This window comes from Centropristis striata, chromosome 22 (assembly GCF_030273125.1).
Source record: "Centropristis striata isolate RG_2023a ecotype Rhode Island chromosome 22, C.striata_1.0, whole genome shotgun sequence".
In the NCBI taxonomy this organism is placed as follows: Eukaryota; Metazoa; Chordata; class Actinopteri; order Perciformes; family Serranidae; genus Centropristis; species Centropristis striata.
Window position 1 is genome coordinate 28104392 of NC_081538.1, and position 24085 is coordinate 28128476.

The 24085-nt window shown below is 39.5% G+C and overlaps 1 protein-coding gene across 27 annotated transcripts in view; it reads right to left on the reverse strand.

The window, feature by feature from the left end:
• The window catches only part of celf2 (cugbp, Elav-like family member 2), a 327757-nt gene that overhangs the window by 94907 nt on the left and 208765 nt on the right, over positions 1 to 24085 (reverse strand). For all 27 annotated transcript variants that reach the window (XM_059325582.1, XM_059325586.1, XM_059325584.1 and 24 more), the window contains one exon: positions 20114 to 20196. In XM_059325582.1, the coding sequence (XP_059181565.1) occupies positions 20114 to 20196 (83 nt within the window). The remainder of the gene's footprint in view (positions 1 to 20113; positions 20197 to 24085) is intronic.

Consider the following 24085-nt stretch of genomic DNA (forward strand, 5'->3'; position numbering starts at 1 on the left):
CAGCTTTCCAGTCGGACCCAATTTATGCAACTCGAAGACTATTTAGGGACCTTAGCATGCAGAAATATTCAAATACAATAGACGAAATAATATATGCATTAGAAAAACGGCATGGTTTCTGTCCCAAACTGCATGGGATTTGCATAAAGTGGGCATTTCTGTAAAGGGGACACTCATGGGTACCCATAGAATCTATTTTTATTCAGATTTTTAAGTCAGAGGTCCATATGAAAATGGTTTTTACACCTCTTCCCAACAAGATATGGCCACATGACATGGTTGTTACCAATATGGTACATTATGATCACAGTATCACTTCACTGCAACCTTGAAATGAGTCCACTACAGCAATAAAAACAGAAAAAAAACCTGTCCGGGAACGCTGTCAGAACACAAACGGGTAAAATACAACACATTTCTGTCATAGTGTTTGTGTGTTTTTATAGGTTTTTGGACGGGTTGATGGCAAATTTTGTTGTACTACCCTGTGCAATGACAGTTTCTGATTCTGATCTCCTTTTATTCTAGCCTACAGTGTCCATGTTGTTTCAACATTTCAATTTAAAGACCATGAACTGCATGAATACAGTGTTGGGCTTGGTGGAGGTCTGCACCCTCAGAGGGCCATTCTACTGGATGTCTTTACTTCTAAAACGATGCCAAAGAAACATTTACATTCCCTTCCAATCTCATATTTCTGATTAATGTACAAAGGGTAAATCAAACAGTATAAAAAGTAATTTAAAGTGATCAAAGACATGAAGATACTGACATCTTATGAAACTGCAACACCCAAGGAAACCATTGGGACCAACCATGTCATGTGGCCATATCTTGTCAGGAAGGAGGGTTAAAACTGTCAAAGCTGTTTTAAAAGGAGTCCCTTGATGCCTGACCTCAAGATTTCTGAATGAAAATGGGATCACAAGTTATGTTAATACCATGCAGTTTGGGGAAGAAAAGCATGCAGTTATGTTTTGCCTACTGGGGTCCTGAAACAGTCTTGTAATTGCATAAATTGGATTTGACTGGAAAGACATGAGGTCCACATGTCAGACCAGATCTGTTTGGTGTGTTAAGTTAGTTGGTGGTGCAGTTTTCTTATGGATTATGGAACATATTCAAACAACTTCCATTAGTTTGATTCAACTTACTATGAAGATAGTGACATCAGTGTGCAACATAGCGTGTACATAGTGGTGAATGAAACCATCGAAACCTTCTCCAGACCATTGACGTGACTGGTGGCTCCTTTTTGGATGATTGGATGAGGATTGGTAGATTGTAATGTCAATCATTACTCTACAAAGTGACCCACTTTGCGCCAATGTTAGTCTACCACTGACATACTTTGTAGAGTAATGATTGACATTACAATCTACCAATCCTCATCCAATTGTCCAAAAGGAGCCACCAGTCACGTCGAAGGTCTGGAGAAGGTGGCTGTTTGCTGTTTCCATGGTTTCGTTCACCGCTATGTAGAGACTTATAAAATCCATACAAAGTAAAGCATATTAAGATCATAACTCATGTACAACAACTTCCTTACTTACTACTAATAAGCAATAATTCTGAGGTTATTGAGGGAAAACTCTTAGTTAATGGCTTACTGGTTGTATAATAAGGCCATGCAGAATAAGGCACAAATAACTACTTAAGAGCCAATATGTTACTTATTTGCATGCTAATAAGCAACTAATTAATGTTGAATATGTGTTCCCTAATCTAAAGTGTTACCACAAGCTCATATTGGAAAGAATCCAGGACCTTGAAACAGCAAACAAGCCTCTCATCCAATGTAAACTACTACCAAATCATCAGTTAAACTCCAGGTTTCCCATCATAGAGAGCCCTGAACGTCCATGAAAAAGATCCAAACAAAAAGTAAAACTCCATGTTGACTTCCCCTCTCCAACATCCCTGAAACACAAACTGTACACACTCAAACACACACTTGACACATTACAAACACCCCCTCTGCTTCAACACATCACTCTGACAAACACCTTGATACAGATAAAGTGTGACTTTTAATTCTCGCTCTCCTTTCTGCAAACAAACGACTATAAATCAAATTGTCCTTTACAATATCCCTCGTCTTAGCGGCGCTTAGCACACAGTTAGCCTACATTATCCCCACTTCATTTAGCTCGGTAAACAATTAACCCAGCCCGTGTGTGTGTGTGTGTGTGTGAGCAGAATGATTGAGGGATTTGGCATTAGCTATGCTGTGTCGCGTCTCCACACTAACTACTCTAAGTGTTTAACATAGTTAGCCTGCATTTAAAGCCACCCTCCCTCCCCCTTTTCCTTTCCCTCCCTCCCTCGGCCGAATCAATATGCTTAAACGCCGCCACCAACTCGGAGAGAAAAGAGGGGTTAGGGAAGTTAATTTGAAACAAGCGATTAATATTTCTTTCGTTAAATAAGAGCACACACACACACACACACACACACACACACACACACACACACGTATGCACACACACTCGGAGGGTTGGCGCATCGATGAGGTTTGCCTTCCTTCAGCCCTGTTTGCGATAGCATTTGGGTTTCACTACAGCAATTACAGCCTTTAATTGAATTGATTTTGATAATGAGCCTCTGTAATGACACCGCTGTGGGAATGGTTGTGTGTATATGTGTGTGTGTGTGTGTGTGTGTGTGTGTGTGCAATGAATGAGCCACTGTTGTTTTTTTTCTCCATTCGGACTTAAATGATGTGTGAGGAGGCGATCTGGATCTAAAGATGAAACACAAACACATTTAAAGGAAAATTATGGGGGATATACTACGGACCAAGTGGACCACATAGAACACATTTATGATGTCATTAAAAAAAAATACTACCCCTAAATGTCAAAGATCTGTGACGTGACATATATGCCACATGTTTATGGTATTTATTTATTTTTTAAATTTGCCCTTTTCTCCGCATCTCCACAACGTATATTAAAATTGTGACATTAATAGTGCCTTTTAACAAAATTTTTTTTTTTTCGACCGGCTAATGTGCGACAGGCAAATGCGACCAGCTAATGTGTTTTGTTTGTCTGTTTTCGCCGTGTGTACTGGTGTTTCGTCGTTTTCATTGTTGTTGTTGTTGTTGTTGTGGTTGTCCTTTATATTATTCTATGTATGTTATTTGTGTTTACATTATGTCTAATTTGTAAATATGTTTCTGAGTCTTTGTTGTCTAGAATTGTGTTTTAGTCTCTTGTTTTCATATTTCACTGTTCTTTTTTGTTTATTTGCTAATAAAAAATAAATAAATAAATAAATAATTATTGTTAGTTGTATACTTTTTTAATACAATGACAATAAAGGAAAGCTTGAATCTTGTGTGATTTCTGATTGGTTAGATGCAAGTGTGTCACTTTCTGGGATGGATGGATGGATGGATGGATGGATGGATGGATGGATGGATGGATGGATGGATGGATGGATGGATGGATGGATGGATGGATGGATGGATGGATGGATGGATGGATGGATGGATGGATAGATAGATAGATAGATAGATAGATAGATAGATAGATAGATAGATAGATAGATAGATAGATAGATAGATAGATAGATAGATAGATAGATAGATGTAGAAATCCATGTGTTTCTATGAGCTATGAGAGCGAGGAGACCTGTTATAGATGACCGCTCAAGTTACCAAACATGGTCCTTTGCCTGATAAAGGGTTAAAGTGTTTGTTACCTGTGTCACCATAGGTTCTTATGGGTTAAAGCAGCGCTGCATGCTCTAATAGCCGTCTGCTGGTCAACCATCCCCGATCAGCCCTTTTTTTTATAAACCGCTTGTCCGAGGTCTAACCTTTCAGCTTGTTGCATAATATCCTCCAGGCTATAACACATGAATGTTTGATGACACACGGCTTAGTACATGATAAATTTAATATCCTACACTGCCATATTTCCGCCGTTTCGGGCTTAGCACCACCCACAACTTCTTCCCAGGTCCTCGGGCGGTTTGGGCGGTCGGGTTTCACGGGAGTAAATCAGCCGGTTGGCCAGTCAGAGTTACCTCGTCTCTCTCTCTTCTCTTTTTTTTTTCTTTCTCTTCTTGCCAGTCGGCTCGTCTGCTTCTTAAGTGCTGTGTGGAGAGCTATTGTGATAGAGCAGCGATATGTGTAATAGGCTCGCATCTGAACAAACAGCACACATCGACTGACAGGCCGCGGACGTGAAGCACTCCTCCCCTCGCTGCACTACTATCAAGTACTCGGCTGAAAACACACACTTGTGCACACTCGAGGCTCTGCCCAGGTGTCAGTTAGCTGATAAATGGGGCTGATGCTGCTCTTTTATGTGTCTTGCTTGCACCGTTGCTGTGATGGATTTGTTTTGATTATATTCACAAGTTATTATTAAATTCAGAAACGCTGCTCGGGTCTCATTCCGCTCACACAGCTCAGGTATCAAGCAGAAAGAGTCGCTATCTGCTGGTCCAAACGCTGTTTGAGACGCTTTTCTGCCCCAACAAGAACAAGAACAGAGTGTTTCTGTGGAAAACATTTTGGAATTCAGGGATATTATTTGGAAGTGTAACAAATCTAGAGTAGTGTGTGCATTGCATGCATGTTATATACAATCAACGTTATATTTATTTCTATTTAATTTTTATTTTTTATTGTTTTTTATTCTTTTAGTCTGACTTTTAATAGAGCTTTATTACCTATTTGTTTATTTATTTATTTTTAGTATAGCCCTAATAAGGTTTTATGATGGTAATTATAATATATATTATTATTTTTATTATCATTACTATATTATAATATTATTATCTATATTACTATCTTTGTTTATTTTTATTGTCTTTTATTGTTTTAGTCTGACTTTTAATAGAGATTTATTACCTATTTATTTATTTATTCATTATTTTTTAGTATAGCCTTTATTAGGTTTTATGATGGTAATTGTAATATATATTATTATTTTTATTATCATTACTATTTTATAATATTATTATCTATATTACTATTTTTATTGTCTTTTATTGTTTTAGTCTGACGTTTAATAGAGCTTTATTACCTATTTTTAAAAAGAATAATAAAAAAATTTAAGTTGCCACTGCATAACCTGCAAGTGGGTTTAAAATGCATGCCCTCTTTAAAAAAAAAAGCCAAATTTACGCAATTTATCAAAGCCAGAAACTGTCAAAACAGAAATTAAAATCAAATTTCAGAATTTCATCCTAATGAATCATGTCACAAACACTTCAATCAGGGAAAACAACCAAATCTCAGCTGAAAAAAAAGTGGTATTTCATGTCTCATTTATGATTTAGCCAAAATTCGTCTGTTTGCACTAACCAGATTCTGTAAAAACATAAAAATTCTGCATTCTTCTGCACAACTCTGGAGCCATGAATGACTCAGCTGAGACCAACAGTCATGTAACAAAAAAATCAGTGAAACTTGGACTGAACTGCAGACTGTTTACACAGAGCCAAGAGGAGAGGCCATAATAATGTAAATAGTTTAATATGTATAACATGTGGAGCCCTAACCCTAACCCTACAATATTTATAACACTTGTGGGCACTTGGAAATGTTGTATAGATAAATTACATTTGTATGATTTATGGCACTATGAATGTGTTATTCTGCACAAAAGATATTTCTATGTTCTTGCTGCTTCTAGCCTTGATTGTGCTGATTCCATAGAGGAGCAGGAATTAAATATTGCAGAAAAACCAAGGCCACAGTGATAAAAATGTGTGCACAAAAACTGTGAATCTGCTGTGGGTTCAGAGGGATAATGCAACATTCATTAATGCTTTATAGATCAGAAATAAGCCATATGTTAGAACAAGTTTTAAGTAATCATGACGTATGTGTTCCTCTAGGATTATATTGTTCAATAAAGCATTAATATATGATCTACTATGGTTAACAGAGACATATAGTTGCAACTTTAAGACCTATAAAGCCTTTTCAAAGTCAAAATAAGACTAAAACTGACTTCTAAATGTGCTAATTTAACATTTAAACACAATGTGAACAGAGAAAGACTATCAGATACGGCTTACTTTCAAATATGAATGTCATCAGGACAACTAAAAAAAAACCCTTACAGTACACAGTGTGTCTTACAGTCCATTATAAGTTCCCTTCAAAGAGCTGCAGCCGTCAGACTCTTAGGACCACAGGGGCTTTTGCATGAAAGAATACGATTTCTCACATCATTGAAAATGATAATACGCATTATCACTTACAGTCCGTGCTTCTGTCTGCAGCCCTGTCCACCAACTTGAAATAATAAATGACCGATTAAATGACTTATGTCTTTGGATTATAAATTGCTCCTTTTAAACCTTAACCTTGCTTGAGATCACACTTGCTTTGATGGAAGTTCTTTGATGTTGCACGAGCACACACAACCTTGCAGCCTGTATTCTGGCAGCGGAGCGTCACTAATTATCTCGCCAGCAGAAAGGTAAGGGAGGTGGGGACCTGTGTGTGTGTGTGTGTGTGTGTGTGTAAGTGTGTGTGTGTGGTCTCAGTGCGACAGTAGCTTTTAATGAGCCCCACGCTTCTTATCAAGCTTGGCGCTCGACAAACGCTCTGATCCGCCCACATGGAGGACGGGGCTCGACTGATCGCGTCTGAAGCCCCCCGTCCCCCCTCCCCCCCTTCTGCATCCAACAAACCTCCACCTCCACACTCTAAAAAAGATTCAGGAGGTTAGTTAGTATGACTTAAAAACATGAGCTTTTTCAGCATAAAAAATACAATTTGTTACACGTCCATTATTTTATTAAGTTGATAACTTATTTCAAGACAACCTGTTCTCACTCTAAAAAATTTCAACATGGTCTCACAGGAATCCTTAACTCAAAATCCGTGGAATAGCCACGGAATCACTCAAATTTCCGTGAAACTGACACGGATTTCGCTAAAATGCAAGTATATGACAGTCATATCCCGTGGCTATTCCATGGATATCTTTTCCTATTGGTTTGTTCCAAGTCACGTGACTTTCAAGACAAAAAATAAGGCGGACAGTTCTCTCATTTTTAGTGAAAAAAAACAATATTTTGACTTAGTTTCTGCAGAAAAATGGATTTTGATCACATTTCTAGCGAGAAATATATGTTATATTTTCTAAATATTCACTCAGTGAATGTACATAATCACTTTGTATGTTGGAATAGCCACGGGATATGACATTAATATGATATGTCATTAACTTGCATTGTAGCGAAATCCGTGTCAGTTTCACGGAAATTTGAGTGATTCCGTGGCTATTCCACGGATTTTGAGTTAAGCGAATCCGTGGCTATTTCACAGATTCCTGTGAGACCAGGTTGAATTTTTTTAGAGTGCACCTCCACCACCTCCTCCTTCACCCCCCCAACACCCTAATCACCCTCCCTCTCCCTCTCTTGCCTCCCCTCCCCTCAGCCTCCGTACTGTCAGAAAGAAATATCCTTGAGAGAAACTGTGAATCAAAGGGCTTTTCATCCTTTTTCACAAAGAGAAAGAGAGATAGAGAGGGGAGAACGATGGAAAGAGAGATTCAACAGGACAAAAGACGGAGAGAGAGAGTGAGAAAGAGAAAGGGGGGGGGGGGGGGAGAGGGCAAGAGGTAGAGAGAGTGAGAAGAGAAAGAAAACCAGGATAAAGGAGTGAACTTCTCCAAGCTGGAGGGCACTCCAGAGGACACGTCCTAGATTAGCTCGCACCCCTCCTTCCCTTCATCCTTCCATCTCTCCATCCCCCCCTCCACCCTCGTTCCTCCACCCAGCTTCAGACGGAGCATGGCGGCCCCGGGGCCCTCTTGGCGGGCGTCAGAGGGTGTAAAAAGGGGGAGATAAAGAGGGGAGACACCGGGCATTTAGACATCTGTCAGCCACTAATGAAAGAGTTCAATTTAGTGGAAAATCTCAAACAACCTTGTCTGACAGGCTGGCTGACAGGCTTTAACTCGCCGTGTGGTGTTGTTGGTGTGTGTGTGTGTCAGCATGTGTGTGTGTGTGTGTGTGTGTGTGTGTTAGCGATGGAGGGTGGGTGTGTCCCCGAGTGTGTCAGGAGGAGGGAAAAAAGGGGGTGAAAGAGAAAAAATGTAATGTAATAAACTCAGACTGTGCAGGGGCATATGCTTGTGTGCACATAGAGTGTGTGTGTGTGTGTGTGTGTGTGTGTGTGTGTGTGTGTGTGTGAGAGAGTCATGCAGGGGTGTGGATCAGTCTGTGCAGCAGGGGTCGGGTCTTATGGCTTTAAATCGCTCCAGGGGTACAGGGCATGTTTTTCGCCGATAGATGGGTTATGCTGAGGGTTTGTGTGTGTGTGTGTGTGTGTGTGTGTGTGTGTGAAAAGAAGCGTATTTAGACCTCACCAGTGCTATTAGGGTTGGAGAGATGAACACACGGCTCTCCAGGCAACTCATGCACACACACACACACACACACACACACACACACACACACACACACACACACACACACACACACTTTGTCTCCACCCCCCCAGAGCTTCATTAGCAGGTCATTAGAAACAACTTCAGTGAAAGCTGTTGTTCTTTAAAAAACAGTTTTGCTCCAGTGAAAAGACTCCCTGTGTATGTCACACAGATGACTCATTATTATTGTTTATACTGAAGAGAAATCTGGTGAATAACTTTTATTTTTACTTTATAGTATAACACTATATATAAAAACCGGAAACTATCATCAGTCATTTAACAGAGCATGAGTTACTCGTCTACTGTTGTCTCAATCAGTGTGTGTAACCAAAAGTAACACAATAACACAAATGAACTAACTGATTGAGGCAGCAGAAGACCAGCAACTCCTGTGGTTTGTGAGGTAAAATTAGTGATTTCATCAATGGAGTCTGGTTGCTATTAGTCCACAGTAATTTAATCTTTCAGAACATTAGAGTTGCTGGTCTACTGCTGCCTCTATCAGTTAGTTTATTTGTGTTATTGTGTAAATTGGATGAATCTGAACTTTAAAACGCCAAAAGTCACATAATAAAACAAACAAACTAACCAATCGAGGCACCAGCAAACTCCTGTGGTTTGTGAAGTAAAATTAGCGATTTTGTCAATTGAGTCTGGTGGCAGAACATGAGAACATTCGTCTACTGCTGTCGAGATTGGTTAGTTTATTTGTGTTGTTGTGTAATTTTGGTGAATCCAAACTAACACTTTAAAACACCAAAAAGTCATATAATAACTCAAACTAACTAACCTTGCAGGACATTAGAGTTGCTGGTCTACTGGTGTCTCAATGCTTGTGTAATTGTGTAACTTTGATGAATCTGAACATATTCTTTAAAACACCAAAAGTCACAAAATTACACAAACAAACTAAACAATTGAGGCAGTGGAAGACCAGCAACTCCTGTGGTTTGCCAGGTAAAATTTGTGATTTTCAGTTCAATGTAATTCAACCTTGCAGAACATTAGAGTATCTAGTCTACAGCTGTCTCAATCAGTGAGTTTTTTTTGTGTTATTGTGTAACTTTGATGAACTGAATTAATCATTTCAAACACCAAAAAGTCACACAATAGGACAAACAGACTAACAGAATGATGCAGCGGAAGACCGGCAAGTTTAATGTTCTGCAAGGTTATTTAGTGGTTTTGTCAATAATTTATGTTGGTAATCAGTCAAACTATGATGCAGTATGCCATGATTGGAATGAATATACTTGTCATTTAATGTGAATATATATTTTTAATTTCATTTATGTATGTTTTTAATGTGGACCCCATTAAAAGTAGCTCTACTTTAGCGTCAAGCTAATGGGGATCCTTCTAAATAAACAAAAACAAAAATGGAGTCTGGTGGCTATCAGTTTGCAGTAATTTAACCTTGCAGAACATTAGAGTTGCTGGTCTACTGCTGTCTCAATCATTTAGTTAGTTTGTTTGTGTTATTGTGTAACTTTGGTGAATCTGAACAAAGTTCTTCAAGATAAAATTAGTGTTTTTGTCAATAGGGTCTGGTGGCTATCTTCACAATAACTTAACCTTGCAGAACATGAGAGTTCCTGTTACACAATAACACAAACAAACTAACTAATCGATGAAGTAGTAGACCAACAACTGCTTGTTCTGCAAGGAAAAAGGTTTGCTTTTCTTAATGGAGTTTGGTGGCCATGAAGAGAACACAGAAAGGCTTCAGTCCCCTAAATGAACTCAAACTAATATTTATTTTTAGGTGGCTTAGATACATGTTGCTGCTTCGCTTTTGTGTCTTTATTCCTACCTGCTTCTACAAAGTACTGCAGGAAATACACTCATTTTGGATAAGTACCTCCTACAATCCCACTTTAAAACATCTGAGCTATTCCTGAAATGAAGGTCAGCAGCTGAACAGTTCGAGAGATAAATGTGGACGTCTAGTCTCAAAACAGGAAATTCTGAAATAGGTCGTGACACAGGATGTGGAAGAAAAAACACTCACTCATATCAGTGTTTTCCAACCGGCACAGCATGGGTGTAAAAATACTTGATTTGCCGCAAATGTCATCACATGAAATCCAACATTTCCTAAAAACTCTTTCTGTCCGGGGAACATGCAGGGATTACAGCTTCAGATGGAGCACAGGGATTTCATAGAGATGACAGAAATTAGTTGATGGAGCGGAGGCTTGTCGATGTTGCTTTCCATTTCTTTTCACTGTTGAAGTTTTATTGCTGGAGCGGCTGATAACAGCTCAGCTCAGCCAGCGTGGGTTCTGCTGATTTGCAGGTGAAAAGACATGTGGGTATCTCCTAAAACTGGGTTAAATAAAAATCAAAGAGGTTTTATTGTCATATGTACAGAGAACATGTTGCGCTATATAATGAGCTTGTTGTCCTCTCTCATGGACATCTATGGAACAAAAGTACTTCAAATTACAACAAAAATGTACTCAGCTACATCATTAAAATGACAAAACTGTAAAATAAGAGGTGCCAACTTGTATTTTTTTGGCCTAAAACAGTGATTTAAGTTGGTAAAACTTGGAAATATAAATTATTGACATTTAGGGCAATAATGTAAGTTAGCACAACAAAGCAAGCCAGTTTTATGGTCAAAAACAAGTTGGTGAGTTGTTGTTACTTATATCTTTAAGTTGAGGTACAAAACAAGGGACAATAGTTCTGCTAGCTCTTATTTCTTTGTTGTGAAATGAAATGAAATGAATTAAAATGATACATGAATTTTATTCTGAGCTGTATTGTGCAGTGTTGTACATTGTTTGTTGGAGAAGGCAACCTACACATTTTCAACATTTTAACACAAACAGGTTTTCGGTCATAAGCGAAAGCTAGAGGCTAACAGATGCTAGCGGCTAACTGATGCTAGCGGCTAACTGATGCTAGCGGCTAATGATGCTAGCAACTAATGATGCTAGCGGCTAACAGATGCTAGCGGCTAACTGATGCTAGCGGCTAACTGATGCTAGCCGTGCTGCTTGTTACAGCTACAAGAGTAGCCGTTAGCGTATCAATGCTAACTCAAAATTATGGTCGCAACATTAGCTGACATTTTATAGCGGCGTTACAATCGTGCCAATTCAGCACATTGCAGAAGTTAGCAGAAGTAAGGATTAAAAGTTATTACAATGTAAAATTATAAGTTAGTACAACTTACAGTTGAGTTGACAAAAATCTGAATTCAGAGTTGAGCAAACTCAAAAACAAAACTTAAAATATTTACTTTAACTGTCCAACTTAAAATTTTATCAAAGTTTGTTGCCTTGAAATTTTGAGTTCACCCAACTTTTCTTTTTTTGCAGTGTGCAAGTCTTTAAAATACACCATACTGTTGTTTCAGCACCATGTTAGAGTAAATGTTCATTATGTTGGGATCAATCTCAGAATCCAAAGGCTTTCCGCCTCAGCCTCTGGAGGTAACAGACAATATTTCTGGGGCTCATATCTGAATAACTAATAACAGATACATGGACCAAGGTTATTCTATACAGTCTGAGAAGAAACTTCACTGAGACTTTTTGTCCGTGTTTAAGGTCCAGAGGTCATCCAGGCTGATCTTTATAAACAGATATCTGCAGAAGAATGCAGATAAATAATAAAAAAAAAACTTTTTTCCTCTCATACATAAACTCTTTACCTTCATGCAACCAAGGCTCACTCAAACATGATTGATTAACACATCTCAGACAGCAAATGGAAACCAGAATCTAGTCCTACTGCTTACAGATATGCTGATATCTTTTTGTAGAGATTATGCTCGGATAAACATTCATTCACTTTCTTGAGGACAGTTAGATGAGAGGACAGACACCCAGTTTAGCTTAGCACAAATACTGTAAGTCAAAGTTATTGTGTAACCTTAAAGAATCTGAATGAATCCTTTAAAACACAAAAAAAAATCACAAAATAACACAAACAAACCAACTATTAGTGTTTTTGTCAATGGAATGTTGTGGCTTTCAGTCCACAGTAATTTAAACTTGCAAAACATGAGAGTAACTCATCTACTGCTGTCTCGATCGGTTCATTAGTTTGTGTTCTTGTATGATTTTGGTGAATCCAAACTAATTCTTTAAAACACAAAAAGTCAAACAATAACACAAACAAACTAACCGATCTGGGCAGAAGTAGACCAGCAACGGCCGTGTTCTGCAAGGAAAAATTACTGATTTTGTCAATGGAGTCTGGTGGCTTTGAATAAAACACAGAATAGCTTCAGTCCCCTTCTGCATAAACTTAAGCGATTATTTCTTTTAGGGTGGCTAAAGTATCTTTAGTTGATCCTTCTGTCCACAGGAGGACATTGCTTCATTTCTTAATTTCTCCTGCCGGCTTCTCCAAAAGTGTACGTATTGTTCACTTTAACCAACATCCTAAGATTATTCTGCAACTTAACAACTTAAATTTAACACTCATCTGCTCTACTCTACTGCCCTTACTTTTTAACTACGCAATGTTTGACTTGTGCTTTTTATTATTTTATCTCTTTTCTTAATAATAATAACAATAATAATAATAATAATAATATTAATAATAATAATAATACATTTTATTTGGAGGCGCCTTTCTTGGCACTCAAGGACACCGTACAAAAAAGATAGAAAAGATTCAGCAATAAAATACAATAAAATACACAGACTTAATAACAATTCAATACAAAAGATAGATTGGACAGGGTAATTGTGATCAGAGGGAATAAGCAGTTTGAAACAGATGTGTTTTGAGATTTGAAATGAGGGAGTGAGTCAATGTTCCTGCGTTCTTATCCTGCTGTATCTTATTTTATTTTATCTTATTTGTATTTTTATTTCTATCTCACTGTTTTAATAGACAGTTTTTACTGTTTTCATTGTGTCTTGCTGTCTTTAATGTTTATGTAAAGCACTTTGAATCACCTTGTGTTGAATTGTGCTATATAAATAAACCTGCCTTGCCTTGCCTTGCAACCCAAAGCTTGCCCTCATCACAAGACGACACTGTTGACTGGTAACTGCAGTGATCAGTGTCTTCTTACAGCAGCAACACACCAGCCAGTTCCTTCTCCAACCCGTGCATGGAAACATTACTTCATCACTGCAGAATGACAGGCAGGTGACGTGGATATACACTGTGTGCATGCATTACATCACATCTGCTTACATTCTGTATATGCACGCTGTCAGATCGCTGACAAAGCTCCAGCCGAGGAGTGATGTGAGGAGTGAGATGTGGGGCTGATATCCTCCCGCGTGTCACCCTGAATCTCCATCTGACGAGAGCGCCGCGCGGGGAGAGATTTATCACATCAACAGCAGACCCCTTCACTTAATGCCCTCCTAAAAAAAAAAAATGGCAGCCGTTCAAACTGTTCCTGCCCTAAACCAACATGGCTGCCGGCTGGCGCTGCCAACCACCAGTGCCCCCTTTTTTTTCGTCCAATTTGGCGCCCGGCCAGCTTTCCACTCTGATTGCATCTCTGCCTGTTATAGGGCCTTGGGTTTGGAAGGAGAGATAGAGCGAGGGAGGGGAAGAGTGCCAATACAAACATTGTTCCGCTGGCTTTTTACAAGCCAGGAGAGTGGGGAAGTTAATAAGCAGGTATTGGTTTTTAACTGCGGCCCGTTTATTGCTTTGCCCTCGAGCGTGCTGGAGTGCTCTACTCCACCTTTTTCCTGTCCATCTGCCCGTCACTCCGCTCACCTCCCGTTCAATTTCTCCCTCTCTCTGCCTTTTGTCTTGACTCGCACCGTGCAGCAATTAATTCACCATCCTCATCATCTATTTCTGTCTGGCTCCTTCCTCTCACCTTTTCCTGCCCTTTTTTTTATTTAAAACCCTGTTAAAAATGATAAACAAACCCCACTTAATGATCTGTCATCATGCCACTGTTGACTGAGTGTTTTGTCTGAAAGAGTACTGTATTTATTGGTCTGTTTATGAGCTTTAAACCATATCCGCCTGTCAATACCAAACTGGACGTTTTATTATTAAAAATCGGACGTCAGCCAGTCAGTGTTGTCCGGCTCTGACATGATGAATATGATGCAGGTTTAATTATGTACATATTGTGCTGTTGATCAATGTTGTCTGGGTTTAAATGGACAGTTTTAATTTCCACTGCTATCAGAGGCTATTCTAGCCTGTTCTCACGTCAAAAACACCAATATAGGTCACATGTACAGGCAGCAAAAAACTAGCTATATTCACAAATTTCATAGATGGTAAATGGTAAATAGACTGCACTTATGTAGCTCTTTTATCCAAAGCTGGTGGCCGAGGCTGCCATGGTTGAACCAGCAACCTTCCAATCAATGGGTGACCAATCTACCAACTCCATTTACTGCAGTCAGAGGCATTAATTTAAATCCAGTGACTTCAGTCTCTCTGTTTCAACAAACATCACTATGAAGTGTAGTGGTAGCAAATCATCTGATGTCAAAATCATAGTAGTTTTGCTTTGAAACAACGTTTTGAACTGAGTCATGTTGGTTTTTGAAAAAGCTGACTCTTCAGAATGAAACAGATCATTTTTACCAATGCGTCTGCCGCCATCTTGCTGACGTAGTCGTGATTGACAGCCAAGCAAAGTTTAAAAGGGCAGATTCACGCATCCGGTTGGAGGTTGGGGTGGTGAATGGGTTGAACAAGTGGCAAACTTTTACCCACGACAGCAGGGTTCGTGTCCCGCGTGGAAACAAAAGTAAACCGTTTTTAACTTAAGTTACTTGCGGCAGTCATGTGACCCTTGTCACTACTTAATTTCCAACATTTACCAACATTTATTTACTGATTGAACTGTCTTTTATAACGCCTTACCAGAAGATTTTTGCCCTAAACCTAAGGTCAGTGATTTTACAACATAAATCCACAGAAACTGCAGCCTTTTTTTTTTTTTAAGATTATTTTCTTGGCATTTTTACATGCTTTATTGAAAGTGAGAGACAGATAGAAAGGGGGTGACAGAGGGGAGGACATGCGGTAAAGGGAGCTCAGGCCGGATTCGAACCCGGCTCCACCGCAGCGAGGACTGTAGCCTCTATACATGGGGCGCCTGTGTAAACCACTACGCTACGGACCACCCCCAGCCTTTTTTTTAAACCACAAACGATACATGTGTACTATTTTTAGAACGCGCCATTGTACCGCGAGCCGCGATATGTGCCTATGTGCGGTAATTTATGGTACTGACACACAACCTCTTCTGCCGTTTATGTTGGAGAACTTGTTGTCATTTCCAGCAGTTGCGTACATTTATTTACTGATTGAACTGTCTCTTATAACGCCTTACCAGAAGTTTTTTGGCCTAAACCTAAGGTCAGTGATTTTACAACATAAATCCACAGAAACTGCAGCCTTTTTTTACAACCGTGGAACGTACGTGTGTACTATTTTTTAGAATTCATCGTTGTGCCGCGATATGCGCTGTGATACGCTTCGTGATACATTCATATGTGCCTTGAAACACGAACCGCAATACGTGCCTACGTGTTGTAATTTGTGCTACTGACACACGACCTCTTCTACCGTTTATGTTGGAGAACTTGTCAGCTTTTCTGCACTGCTGAGAACAAAAACCAGTCTACCGGAGACTGAAATCTCCCAGTCCTCCCAGTAAAAGCATCCACTCTCACAGCTCAGACCTGCAGATTCTTCCTTAATCTTTTACATTTAAAAAACCTTGGGTCTTGCCTTTGAGGCTGCCCTGTCTGGGAGGAAGATATGAAGACACTACTCAGGGGTGAAAAGCTGTTTTAAATTTAATTTATTAGCTTAATTCATTTTCTTGAAGGTGGAAGAGACCTTTGCTGTGTTCCAATACCCATACTTCCATGAGTACACTTAAATGCAGTACACTATCCGCACTCACAAGGTACACAGATTTCAGCAGGTGAGTGTTGTTCCAAATCTAATACTCCGTGATGCACTTACCGGAAATGACGCTCGCGACGGCCGCCGCGGCTCGTCACCCGCGAAAAACTTCCGGCTTTAAACGGCGAAAAAATTATCCTTTGTGTTGTTTAATCTTTACTTCTACAATCCGGCAATATGGCTCCATTAACGCAGCAAATGTGGAAAATGTGCCGGCGTCGTCGGCCGCCGTTACAAACATTTTTTTCGAGCTGAGCGGCTCCGCCTGGCTCCGCCTCTTCCGCTACGTAGACAAGATGGCAGCCGTTGAGTGCGTATAGTGTACATCGTTCCACACTCAACGTTTTGACCGTTATGAGTACAACATCCGGGTCCTTTAAGTACACTTCTTTTCACCGCGATCGGAATCGGAACACCCTGCGTACTCAAGCTAAGTACAGTGAGTACGGTAAGTATGGGTATTGGAACACAGCACTTGGCTTTATTGGGTCCCTCCTCCTTCACTTCTGAAACCAAACAAATGCCCTTGTGAGCAGCTACAATCCTAATGTGCTGCTATCGGACTTCAAAAAGCCCCAGACGTACGTAAGAAGCAGATAGAGTTGCTGCCGCAGGAGAGAGGAGAGAGGAGAGAGGAGCTGGCGAGGAGGAGGGATGACCAGACAGAACAGAGGGAGGAGGGTGTTACGGTGTAGAAGAAGGCGATTTCATGTTCCTATAATCCTGAAACTGCTGCAGTATGTGTCCTCCCCAGGGCTGTTTCACACCTCCAACAAGGGATAAGTGACTAACTCTCGCGGCACAGGACAACAGACCAAATTTAACATACTTATTCCACCAGCAATTAACACGGTGACTCTGTGCAAAACAACAAGCTTGACTCCGAATCTGGGAACCCGAGCGCAAAATCCCGCGTACAGCTCTTGTGGGATTCGCGGCATCCACCCCGTCCTGCCCAGGAGGGCTATCCGCTGATCCAACCGACAGAAGCGGGCGAGTGCAGGCGCTCAACTGATGAGATTCCAGTTAGCCGGCGCAGCCAAGAGGAGAGGCGGGAGAGGCAGCCAATAGCCCGAGCAGAAAGGGATCTGGGGGGCTCTAAATATCCACCCAGGGCTAAAGGAGCGAGAGCACCAGCAAGCTCCGGCCCACTTCCTCTATCGCTCTCCTGGGCCGCAGGAGGGAACAATGGTGGAGGATGGAGCAGACGGCATGAAAGAGAGGCAGCGCCACAGCAGCAGCACCACCTTTATAACCAGGTTTACAGATATGGAGGAAATAGATGGGAGAAGGCAACAGACACTCATGTTTTTAGTGTTTTTGACCCTCAGTGGCAATGAAAAACACAGTGCTGGTGATTCAATTTGTAAAATCACTACACTATAACGACAATGTGACAATATTATTCTACTGGAAACTGATAAATGCATTTAGCCGAGTGGTATTTTGATGCTACGGCTAATAGGGCTGCTTAGTTATGGCAAAAACTCCTAATCTCGATTATTTTGGTAATTATTCATGATTATTTAACATGATTAGTTCCTGACTTTGGAAACATCACACATTTATTTAAGTTAAAATAAATTAAAGTGGATTTTCTTGAACTTTAACTATAATTCAACTGAAAAAATAAAATAAAAATAAAATAAAATAATATATAACATATAAATGTACTATATATACTTTTAAATGAATATTATAAAATCATTATATGAGTAATAAGAGTGCTTTTCCACAACCTACTGAAAACTTCTAAATATATATTCGATATCTAAAAATAAAAAAACAAATTAGACCACATTAACTGTAATAGACTGAAAAAAGGAAAAAAACATATTACATATAAATAAAAGTATACACTTTTAAATAAATTATATAAAATAATTATATGAGTAATAAAAGTGCTTTTCCACAACCTACTAAAATGTCTTCTATTCAATATCTAAAAATAATAAATCAAATAATAAACAGATAAGACCAAATTAACTAAAATTCAACAAAAAAGTAAAAAAGTAAAATAATAAAAATAATAAAAAATAAAATATAACATATTTATTCGGTATTTACTTTTAAATAAACAATAAAAATAATTATATGAGTAGTAAGAGTGCTTTTCCGCAACCTACTGACAACTTTTAAAGATATATTTAATATCTAAAATTACTAAATAAAAACAAATTAAACCAAATAAATCAAATCAAATAACTGCTGAAAGCCAAAACCATGATTGAAAATAAAATTTGATTAATGCCCCAGCCCTAATAGCTAATTATAGCGTTTATAATAATGTTTTCAGGAGTTGAACGTGTTATCAGCTGCTACTGAAGCTGAATGTGATGATTCAATCTTCAAGTTTGACCACATCTGTCGAATCAAAGGGGCTTGAAGCCGCTTTTGCAGAAATTGAATGAGCTACAAAGTGCATTCAGCATGTTTCTCAGGCCTTCAGGACACACACAATGTGATATTTTTTATTCTTAGGTTAAGCACAGGTGTTACTGCTAACGTTAGTAATAGCTCTTTTCTAGTGAAGTGTCTCAGAGAGCCAGCATGCACAATGTCAGGACCCTGAAGCTGAAATTCAACCAAAACGCATTTAAATGAAAGTCTACGGTGGAAAAAAGGACGACACAATGCAAACAAAACTCAACCTGCAAACACTTCCAGTCAGTGTATTCACACTAGGGTTGCAAATTTCCAAGTTGGAAACTTTTCCATGGCAATTAACCGGAATTTATGGGAATAAACAGGGAATTTACCAAATTTGCAGGTTGGCCCCTTAACAGGGAACTTACATACAGTTGGGGGAAATATACTTTTGCATAATCTTGTCTAAAATAACCAGTTTTCATGCAATTTCATGCAGGTACAATTGAATATCTAGCCACGCCCCACACAGAGGCCACGCCCCCTACATTCACTGTGCATCCCTCCATCACATGTTTAATTTATTTACATGTTGAATGGGACTTTTTGGGGGGATTTTATTTGGGAGTTGGGGGTAATTAGTAAATTTGAACTCAACATTCATGTTTTTGTTGTTCAATTAAATAATTGATTGTTCAATATAATAATCAAAACTTGATTAAAAAAAGACTGACAAAATGCACCATTTATCCTAGCAAAAAACTGTAAAAACAGGCATTTTCGTTGAAAAATAAACTTTACGACAGTCTTTGAACAGCTCATAGGTTACAAATGTTTTTGTTACAAAAATTAACCAAAACAATGCTTAAAACTGTGATATTTCAGTTAAAATCACTTTATTCTATATCTCGTTTGAATAAAGCGTTTGCACTAACCAGATCCTGTTAAAATCATTAAATTCTGCTCCTCAAAGACACTGTGAAGACATGATTCAACAAACAAACTGAAAATCTGTTTACACAGAGCTGAGAGGAGAGGACTACATGCACTGTGCATTCCTTCATCACATGTTCACTTCTTTTACATGTTGAATGGGACTTTTTGGGGATTTTATTTGGCAGTTGGGGGAAATGAGTAAAATTTAACTCAACATTAAAACTTGATAAAGTTCTCTTTACAAATACATCTGTTGAAATGTCTGGCTTTTTTTATTTTAAAGATTTCCAAAAAGCTCCAAGTTTCTGGAAATTTACCGGAAATGTTCCACACCTTTGCAACCCTAACTCACTCACACAGCAGACACAGACACACACACACACACGCACACACACACACACACACACACACACACACACACACAGGTGGGGGCGGGGCCGCCCCTGGGTGCTGCTGTGAGTGTGTGATTAGAGGAGAAAGTGGGCAAAAGAGGAGAATCCAGGACACAAACTCACCCCTGTTAAGGTCTTTATGTTATGCAGTGCATTCTGGGCTTCAAGGGCAGCTTTCCTTGTGTAAAACGTGACAAAACAGCAGCCTGGGGAGAGAGAGAGAGACAGAGAGAGAGAGAGGGAGAGAGAGAGAGGGAGAGAGGGGGGTGAGCATAAGGAGCAACAAAGAGCATTTTCTCTATTCATCTGCTTGGCATCACCTGTCGACACTGGCAGACGCTGAGTGAATGTTAAGGACGAAACATCCGAACGGAGAGAGGAAGGGAACGCGTTTGGATTTGTTTCAGCGCTGATGACTTGAGCCTCGAGGAAGGCACACACACACACACACACACACACACACACACACACACACACACAAAGGCACAGAGGAGGTGGTGGAGGGAGGGCTTGTCTCTTCATTAATCCTTGAGTAATCTGTGAACAGTTGCTTACTCATTCATTCACTAAACAAAGTATTTATTCAGGTATTTATAGCTCACACTCATTCATTCACTCACTGGTTCACACCCACGAGGGTTAGTTAGTTAGTGAGGGTCTCTCACTGATTCAAGGACTTGCTTTTGAGTAACTCCTACTGGTTTAGTGATTAGCAGGTGGAAAGATATGGAGACATCGAGGTTAAAGTCTGACACCAAGCTGCTGGTGGGATTGAAAAGTATGATTTATTTAAAAGACTGCCAAGAATACAACATTTATCCTAGAAAGAAATAGTAAAAACACGCATATTCATTGGAAATTGAACTTTATGACAGTCCTTGAATGGATCATAGGTTACAAAAGCTTCCGTTAGAAAAATTAAGTGAAACATACCTTAAAATGTGGATATTTCTGTCAAAATCACTATATTCTACATCTCATTTCAATAAACCATTTTTAATAACCAGATCCTGTTAAAAAACATTAAATTCTGCTCCTCAGAGACACTGAAGACATGATTGACACAGAGCCGAGAGGAGAGGACAGGAGAGGCTGTTTACACAGAGCCGAGAGGAGAGGACAGGAGAAGCTGGAAGTAGAGGTTGAAAAAATGCAAATATTTCAATATGTATCGCATGTTTTCCTCCAATATTCACAACACTTGTGGGCATTTGGAAAAATGTTGTGTATATAAATTAAATGTTTTTCCAATTTAAAAATATATGCATATTTATCAGAGAAATTCAACTTGCGTTTTTTTCTTCTTTTATGAATTCTGTCATTCTAACTTTATAATTCTGTACAACAGACATTTTTGAGTCGTTCCGATTGGAATTAAATATAAAAATAGCAACAACAAAAAAAAACACTTCCGGAAACAGCTTGAGGTTCAGAGGGTCAAATAGTCTTAAACTGTTAAATCAACAGATTCGTATAAAAAAAACTCAGATTACCCCAGAAACTGAATCATGCCCACAATACTAGTGATTTAAAAGCTCTGATGTTGATTAAAGAGACATGAACACAATGCCAGACTGAATAATAACAATAATAAAAACAAAACAAAAATGGCATTTCAGTCAGATCATCAGGCTACAAACAAGCTATTACTCCCTCAGAGTTTAGCCCTGGTTTGACCTTGCCTGCAAAAACCTGCAAGTTACAAGCTCACAAAGTTGCTTACTCACTGAATAACTCACAGAGAGCCACATACAGCGCACTTAAATGCGTGTGCGCACACAGACACAGCAGAAGAAAGAAGAAAGGGGTAGAGGGAGAGAGTGATTCTGCCTCTTCTTTAATCTGTGTGTAATCCCTGCAGAGTGGGGCTGAAACATCGCAGTTGTGGGTCATTCTCAGTCAGCACGCAAACCTGCACAGTCAGGCAAAAAGCAGCGGGAGGATATTTAGGCCAGACACAGAGGTGTGACTCTTCCATTTCCCCTCACACACACACACACACACACACACACAGGCTGCTGTTTCATTTCTGTCAAACAGCGGAGAAGAAGTCACGTTATGGACTCGCGACACGCGACGCTGCTGACGTTATTTCCTCACAGCCACGGGGAATATTAAAACACAAGACTGGAGAGGAGCGGAGGAGAGAGATTCTCTCAGACAAGCATAAAATATGGAGGGAGAGTTAGTCAACAGAGCGGATAGAGTCATGAGATTCAGGATGCATCATTACAGGGGACTCAAACTGGTGGCCTGCGGGCCAATTGTGGCCCTCGTGACGATATTTTGTGGCCCCCACCTTGATATGAAAGTTTAATGTGAGTTTAATATGAATGGCACTTTGCCGTGTTGTGTGTGGAAGGTCCCTTTAATTACTTTTTTTGGTAATTTTGTGTCTTTTTTGGTAATTTTGTGTCTTTTTTTAAATGAATTTGTGCTTTTTTTAATAACTTTGTGTCTTTTTTTGGTAATTCTGTGTCTTTTTTTAAGTAAGTTCGTTTTTTCTGTCATTGTGTATCTTTTTTTGGTAATTTTGTGTCTTTTTGGGGTAATTTTGTGTCTTTTTTTGGTAATTCTGTGTCTTTTTTTGGTAATTCTGTGTCTTTTTTTGGTAATTTTGCTTCTTTCTTTCAGTAACTTAGTTTTTTTTGTCATTTCGTGTCTCTTTTGTAAATAATTTTTGTCTTTTTTAGTAATTTTGTGTCTTTTTTTGGTCATTTTGCGTCTTTTTTAGTAATTTTGTGTCTTTTTTTGCTCATTTTGCATCTTTTTAAAGTAATTTTGTGTCTTTTTTCTGTCATTTTGTGTCTTTTTTTGCTCATTTTGATACTGCCTCCAGCGGCCCCCAGGTAATTTGAGTTTGAGGCTTACAGGTTGAAGGATAGTCATGCAAATCAAGAGCACCCACAAAACAACAGACTTCTATCAGCTTAGCGTCTGAGCATTTTCTGCACACACAATCCATCATTGTTGACTTGATTAACAAGGTCAACACAGACTTCCACAGGTGAGCCTCTGGCTCTGTGCAGCTCCTAACTTCCACATCTTCCCTCCAGTTGTTGCAGGTGCATATGTTTGGACCTTCTGCCTGCAGCTTTGCTCATCTGTTCATCTCGCCGTGTGTTTATTTGTCTAGAAACGAGCCTTTGTTTACACCTGCTTTGTTGTCCTCTCCATTGTGTTTCGTGGCACAAATCAGCCCGGCGTGAGCGAGGCGGACCGCCGCTGGTTTTGTTGCCCGTATCGCAGACATCACCGGCCCTGATGACACTTGCCCTGCAGTGCATCTTAGTGAAATCCAACAGTGAGCATCTGGAGCAGATTTGGCATCCCAGTCCCAGAGTCCCTTTGATGGGGCTGGGAGCGTAATGGATCTGAATTCCTGCGGTGTCCTCTGGGTGCTACGGCTGTTGAATAGTTGGCCCTTAGCCTAGCGTCAGCAACGTGATTGGTGTTGTGATTCAGATGCTGCAGTGGCTGTGTATTAGCCGGGATAACTCCCAGCTTAGTGTTTTCTCCGACGACCCCCAGCGTGAAAGGCGGCTCAGAGTGTCACTCCACTAAACCCTAAGCCCCCCACTTCCACTATCAGTATTAATTTACCACCGAGAGTTTCACACCAGCCTTTACTAGTTAAAGGCACGGAGATAAGAGGGCAAATTAGTCACGACTGACAGACCGGGTAAAAATTTATACAATTTATTCCATGTAGGTCACCGCGCTGATACGGCTGTTACACACAAAACCAGAAGTGGCTTCCACATACTGTAGATCTCTGCCACTTGTGCTTCATCTCTGCTCTCAATCATCCAGATAAAAACTGGACTCGCTGAGGTTAACCTTGCAGAAAAAGCTGTGATATCAATATTGGAAAAATTCCGAAGCACAAATATTAGCAGTAAAAAGTGTATTTAAGGGAAGTGAAAGTAGGCAGTGGTCAAATAACTTTGATCTGCAAATTAGAAGCTTTATTGGAGTTTCTCTCTATAATGCACATTGTGGAATAAAAAGTAAGAAGAGCAAATGTATAAAAACCAAAGATAGAGACACTCAAAGTACTTCAAACTGTACTTAAAGAGTTAGACGCCCACACAG